Source organism: Oryzias melastigma, linkage group LG5, assembly GCF_002922805.2.
Source record: "Oryzias melastigma strain HK-1 linkage group LG5, ASM292280v2, whole genome shotgun sequence".
NCBI classification, from domain to species: domain Eukaryota; kingdom Metazoa; phylum Chordata; class Actinopteri; order Beloniformes; family Adrianichthyidae; genus Oryzias; species Oryzias melastigma.
Window position 1 is genome coordinate 28,352,997 of NC_050516.1, and position 6,786 is coordinate 28,359,782.

General features: G+C 34.9%; 1 protein-coding gene and 1 long non-coding RNA gene across 2 annotated transcripts in view; one reads left to right on the top strand and one right to left on the bottom strand.

The window, feature by feature from the left end:
* Window positions 1-530, bottom strand: part of LOC118598786 — a 1,760-nt gene extending 1,230 nt beyond the window's left edge. The window contains exon 1 of the long non-coding RNA XR_004947921.1: window positions 81-530. This is a non-coding gene — a long non-coding RNA (uncharacterized LOC118598786). The remainder of the gene's footprint in view (window positions 1-80) is intronic.
* The window catches only part of fam83e (family with sequence similarity 83 member E), an 11,477-nt gene that overhangs the window by 3,676 nt on the left and 1,015 nt on the right, over window positions 1-6,786 (top strand). The window contains exons 2-8 of the mRNA XM_024269153.2: window positions 906-1,052; window positions 4,112-4,236; window positions 4,299-4,730; window positions 4,797-4,856; window positions 4,927-4,977; window positions 5,049-5,226; window positions 5,313-5,519. Coding sequence (XP_024124921.1) covers window positions 906-1,052; window positions 4,112-4,236; window positions 4,299-4,730; window positions 4,797-4,856; window positions 4,927-4,977; window positions 5,049-5,226; window positions 5,313-5,519 — 1,200 coding nt within the window. The remainder of the gene's footprint in view (window positions 1-905; window positions 1,053-4,111; window positions 4,237-4,298; window positions 4,731-4,796; window positions 4,857-4,926; window positions 4,978-5,048; window positions 5,227-5,312; window positions 5,520-6,786) is intronic.

The following is a 6,786-nucleotide window of genomic DNA, read 5'->3' on the forward strand; positions in this document are numbered from 1 at the left end:
TCTTACCTTGGTCCTGCTCTTTTGTCAAATTTTGGAACCCTTTATGGCCTATGAGCAGGACCGGCCCTGAGCGTAGCAACCTAGGCGGTCGCCTATGCCTGGAGGGGGGACCACATTGCAAAGATTTTTTTTCTTTTTCTTTTATTTTTTTACAATTTAACACACCAATCCTTTTATGTAAAAATTAAGGCTTAGCGCTTTAATGAATGTGATTAATTAAAAGGAATTAATGCTTTAATATGTATTAACGCAAATTAATCGAAGAAACAGTCCATCGCTTTACCTCAGGCTTCCATGGCGTACGTTAAAACATTCTGTCGGGTATTATCCCACTTGTTCCATAGTCACTTACAAAATAAATAAATATTCAATCAGTTTTTAGTAGCTTATTCTTGCTATTATTGTGGTTTAGATCACTTTTTCACAAAAAGTGGATTGTTATTCCATGGACTGCTGCCATATTGTACAAATAAATGTTACCTGGCAAAACATTGCAATTAATCATGATTAATCCCAACAGAATCAGATTTTTTTTGTAATTGATTGACAAAATGTTCTAAATGTAGAGTTTCGTGTGTGATTTCATATTGCGATTATTCGCAGGTAATAAGTGGTCGGTAAATATTGAGACTTCAAAAAGAAAAAATGCATCGCGATTAATCGCAATTAATTTTTTTCCAGGTTTGAGATTATCTAGTTTTTTTGTTGTTGTTTTTATCGATTCCTGACCTTAGTAAAAATGTTAAAGGTAATAATAAAAACATTTTTGAAAAAATTCAAAATCTACTGGATCATGTTAACAATTAAAAAATAAAAATATACAGAGGCAAAGCATCTGCTTTCATGTTTAAGTCAGCCTTTTTTAATATATTTTGTACATCTTTTATCAAAACTTTTCTTCACAGGTAATCGCCATAGTGACAGACGGCCTAACAGACAATACTATAATCAGTGATTTACACATGGCTGCTTCCCGAGGAGTCCCTGTCTACATCATTCTCAACAAAAGGTCTGCCCAGGAGAATTTCACCCTCAGCAGACTGCGACATCCAGTAAGCCACCACACAAACACTCCTTTTCAATCTCTGATTTTCGCCAGACGTGGCTTTAAGGAAGACAAACACTTTTTTTATCTGCATGCACTTCAGCCTTATTAACACCTCAACACCTTGCATAAGTTCTGAAAGATTGTTATCTCTTCAGCTAAAAAAGTTATCTTGTTACTTTTTACATGCCAAGAATGTGAAGAGTTGATTTTGGCTCATTAAGCTTAAACTGGTTTCCCAGCATTCTGCTGGTCACCGAAGAAAAAACAAGTGTTATCAGGTGGATCGTCTATCAACAGATTCACGATTCACCATGACTATTTTCTTTTGAGATTATGCTTCACTGTATTTGCGTTAGGAAAACTAACATCTTGTTTACTTTGTTCCTTATCAATTTAATATTTTTCTTGAATAGTCAAACAGGCGTGTTTTGTGCTAAAAAAAATAGTCAGAAAGGGCATTTACTGCACAAATTAATGCAGTTTTTTTTTTGCTCTTTTTTATTTTTTTCGAATCAAACTTTTAGTTGAATTTTCATTTTTGCTAATACAAAATCCTGATTCTTGAGAAAAATGTTGTCAATTTTTTCCTCAGAAACTATGATAAAGTCTTAAATTACAAAGCTGTGTTAAACGTGATATTCTAAACTTACTGGTTTTAGTTTTGCCGCAACAAAACCCAAGTTCCTGGCTCTGTTTAGTGCTTTTAGATTTTAATAAGAAATAAAATAAAACAAAATTAACATGCTTGTGAAAATTTAGTAACTTTAAAACAAGAAAGATTTTGATATTTTCTTTTTTTTCAGAGCGAATACCAAAGTAATTGTTAAAATTTATCACCAGGAAGTTAAATAAATGACTGTCGGGAATTAAACCTGGTTTGTTTCAGAATCAGCCTGATAAACAAACGACATTAGAGCAAAAAAATGTTCCACAGGAAAAAGTGTAACAACAAAACAAATCAGCTGAAAGATATAAATCTTGAGATGAATCACAGCGTGTTGTTAAAGTTTTCCTGGGTGGAATTTCATGCCCTCCAGTCAGTTTGGAATGAACATGCAATAATAATAATAATAGGTTGTGACTGGACACAACAAATCAGCACAACTTGTCAATGAAGACACTGTTGTCCTTATTCCACATATGTTGCCTTTATGAAACTGTTGCAGGTTTATCAAGTATTAAACATGTTTATTTTTTTTATTGAATTAAATGGAAAAAAAAGTTTTTTTTTAAACCACAAAGAAACAAGAACTTCTCCAAAAAAACTAGTTTTAGAAAAAGCAGATCTAACTACAGAACCCTGGATTTTACATAGAAATTAGTTAATTGTTTCCTTAAATAATTATTTGAGACCACGAAGTAGTATTTTGCATGCACAAATTTGTATTTTTGTATATTCCGTTCCTATACTGCTGTGTTCCCAAAATGCTAATTTGACTAAAAGAAAATATTAATTTGTGCACCAAAATGCTAATTTGTGCTCCAAAATGCTATATTCTTCCAGAAATGTCAAATTGTGCACACAAAACACTTTTTCATGTGCAAAAATGCCATTTTTTTTTAAACAAAATGCTAATCTGTGCACAAAATTCTAATTTTCCCCAAAATATAAAACATTTCTTCATGCTCAAAAATGCTAATTGATTTTAGCACAATGCTAAATTGTGCCCACAAAAAACAAATCTGTGAGCACAAAACAATAATTTTTGCCCCAAATACTATTTTGTGCCCAAATCGCTAATGTTTGCACAACGTAAAACACAATTTCGTGCCTAAAAATATTAATTTGCTTTAACAAAATTTTAAATTGTGCCCATAAAATGCTAATCTGTGTATAAAAATATAATTTTACCCCCAAATGCCAATTCCTACACACAAAACACAATTTCATGCCCGAAATACTATTTTTTTTGAACAAAGTGCTAAATTGTTCCAATAAAATACATATATGTGCCCACTGAATAATAATTTGTGCCCATAACACTAACTTGTGCCAAAATGCTAATTTGTGCACAACACAAAACACTATTTCGTGCCCAAAAATTTTAATTGTGCCCACAAAATGCTAATCTGTGAACAAACATGCAAATTTCTTTCTTAAATGCTAATTTGGGCACAATGATGCTAATTTCTAACCCACAATGCTAATTTGTGCACACAAAACACTATTTTGTACCCACAAATGCCAATTTATTTAAACAAAATGTTGACTTGTGCACAAAAATACAAATATGTTCCCACAAAATACTAATTTGTGCACAAAAATGATATTTTCTTTCTAAAAAGCTAATTTGGTCACAACAATGCTAATTTCTTCCCAGAATGCTAATTTCTGCACTCAAACACTATTTTGTGCCAAAAAAATGCAAATTTGTTTGAACAAACTGCTAAATTGTGCCATGAAAAGGATAATTTGTGCCTAAAATGCCAATTTTTGTTTTAAAAAATGCAAATTTGTCCTCGTACAATGCTAACATCTCTTTAAAAAACGTCAATGTGTGTGTCTAAAATGCTAAATTTTGCCCACAAAACGCTAATTTGCGTGATAAAATGCTAATTTATGGCCACAAAATGCTAATTTGTACACACAAAATGTTATTTATTGGCCATAAATTTTTAATTTGAGATAACAATTTTGTTTTGTTTTGATGTCCTGGGCTCTGTAGCTAACCTTGATAGTTTTCATGTCTTTTAGGTGATAACTTTCTGTCTTTCTTTCTTTCTTACATTACTTTCTTCCTTTCATGAAGCATCAGAAACAGAATTCAACACAGTCCTACAACGTCATGAATGAAAGGGAGCAGACGGAAGAACAATGTTCCTATTTTGTGCCTGCCCCTGCAAAATCAAAATACTCTAAATATATGTAGTTTAGATGACTTCGCTGTTGGCCATTTACAAGCAATACAATGCAATAAACAAAATAAAGTCTTTTAGTATTGAGTAAAGAACAACTTCATGTTTATACACCCCTTTGCAGAACTCAGTTTCTCCTCAACTTCAGCTCAATTCTAAGTCGAGTTTTTTTTAGGACGTCATTTGACACTTTTTTTCATCTGACAGTACATGAGGGTTCGAGTTCTTGGAGGAAAATCTTTTTACTCAAGAACTGGAAGAAAGGTAGTGGGAGAATTAAAGGAGAAATTCCTGCTGGTGGATTTGAAGACAGTGATCCTCGGCAGCTACAGGTAAGCACACATCCCTCTGCGGCTCCTCGCGTTTGACTGACGCGCCGCTGTTCCCTTCACAGCCTCACATGGACGGACGCCCACCTCCATCGACAGCTGATCACTGTTTTGACAGGATCGACAGTTGACTGGTTCGATACAGAATTCAGGACTCTCTACGCCGATTCTCTCCCTGTTCATGAAACCGTGACGCTCCCGGGAAACATGGTTTTTCATGCGCCTGACAAGCTGAAAAACTCCATCCATCCCCGCTTCCAAAAACGGCTCTCTGTGGAGCTAGAGATTCCTCCCAACATTCCATCTCCAGCTAAAGACCTGCTCCTGGACTGGAAAGACATGGGCTTTTATCAAGAAATCCCCAGTAGTCAAGACACTCTTCCTGATTTACATGAAAACAATTTGGGAGAAGAGATATCACAACAGAATGACAACAAAGAGGAGTTCATTTTGGAGAGAATTGCTTACCATGGACACCACTTTAAAGACGAGAAAAGGTAAGAACGTTTTTAAGCACTTAAAAGATCAATAAAAAATAAAAAATACCTACTTAAATTTAACAGGGTACAACAAAACATCTCACCAAAAACAGTTGGAGTGACAAAAGATCATGCAACTTTAACGTGAGTCTCATCAGAAATGTCATCATCATTAAAAATGTAATTTACTGATTGTAATTTTGTCTTTTTATAGCAATACTGAACCAAGGTTTACCCAGACAGTAGATCCAAAGAGGTTGGAAAGGTAAATAAAAAAACAAATGATCTGAAAGTCCAATAAAGAAATGCATACATATGACTATCTTTGTCCTGCAGACTGGATCACAAAATAGAAAAAGCCCTTTGCAGACAAACCCACAAACAGAAAAACAACTTGCACAACGGATCTACAGAACCAGACGATGAAGCTTCAGAAACATACAAGGAGACTCGACTCATCTTAAGAAGGCATTCGGGTGTATGGATGAGAAATACCACCATAACCCCTTCCAGAGTAAGAGGCTCATCAATATCAAAACATGAATTGTCTATGAAGTTCCTGAAGAAACTGATTCAAGTTTTATATTCTTCTTTTTTCAGAGGTCTTTAATCTTAGATGAACCAAAACCTGAGTGTCACAGGTATACGAATGACATTCTGAAGACAATCATGCAGGGAACTGAGGGGATTTTAAGGAGAAAAAATGACCCTCTGTTCTTGGAAAAGCCCCAGTTGGACCTGGGTGGGGTCTACACCGACATGAGTTGCTCAAAGATAGGAGGTCAGATGCCGAGGACTCAAGGAGGAGTAAGTCGAGCTGCGTTCAACTGTATTCTCCTCTATCCTTTAAATGTACGGTGGCCCTGAAGTGCAAATCGCAACAACCAATCACATGACGCAAAACATTTAAAAGAATCAAAAAAGCAAAAGAATCCTTTGAAGGAAATTAACTTTGTTATTTTTATTTTTTATGGTGTACTATGTGAATCTTGTCTTTTTGAGGAATTATAGTGTGGGATAAATAAAGTTGTTTAGATTTGCAAACAAATAACAAACTTTTGAGAAATTCAAACAAACTTCCAGAAAAGAAACACAATTAAAAAAGCAATGAAACAAAATGAAACATTTCAGGAAACAATTCATTTAATTAAATGTAATTAAATTTATTTCCAGAAAGAAATGTTCAAAAGTGAAACTAAAAAGTTGGTATTATAGGATGTCGCTGATTGGATGATGACTTTTGAATTTTGAATTTTTTAAATGCCTCTTAAACATCTGCATACTAATAAAGTTTTATGATTAGCACAGAGGATATCGTCATCATCCAATCAGCAACCTTGTCCTTTAGTACCTACCCTTTTATGGTTTTCTGTTAAAAAAAGGGAAAAAAAGCATTTTGTAAAACAGAAGTAATTTTCAAAAAACAAAATGAAATGCTAAAAAACACAATAGGATTCCAGAAATTGTAGTTACTATTGGACATGGTTGATTGGATGATTGTGTTTGTTCATCATTTTAACCAAAAGTTATAAGGCATGATGGGAGACTGTATAGTGGTACTGACTGCACTACATCTCCCAGCAACCCCAACGCACAGTTCTTGGATGTTGCTAAGCTGTCTCCAATCTGACAATCACCCACCTGCTTCTTAAGCAGTGTGTGCGAAGTATTGTTTGTGCCACCCTACCTGCATTACTGAGCGTTTCATTCTGGACCTGATCTTCTGTTTCTGACCCTGCTTTATGCCCTGACCCTCACCTGGACTCTGACGACTCTAGCCTCTTCTTGGATGACCCCATGCTTCTGTATGACTTCTGCCTGTCTGGCCCTGATTTCGCTTTGTGGACTTTCAGCTGTGCTTAGTTCCTGTCTGAATTAATGAACCTGCTGAAACCAGCTGTCTCCCCATTTGTGACATATCATCATCATCAAATCAAAGATGTCCCATATGCCTTTTCCAGTCACAGCAAAATCTATAGTGTTGATCTGTTGATTTTTCCAGTGTTAAGTATTTTGAGTTGATAAGTGTTGATGTTGGTGCTGTTTTTAACACCCCCTGAGTTAAAGCAGTATT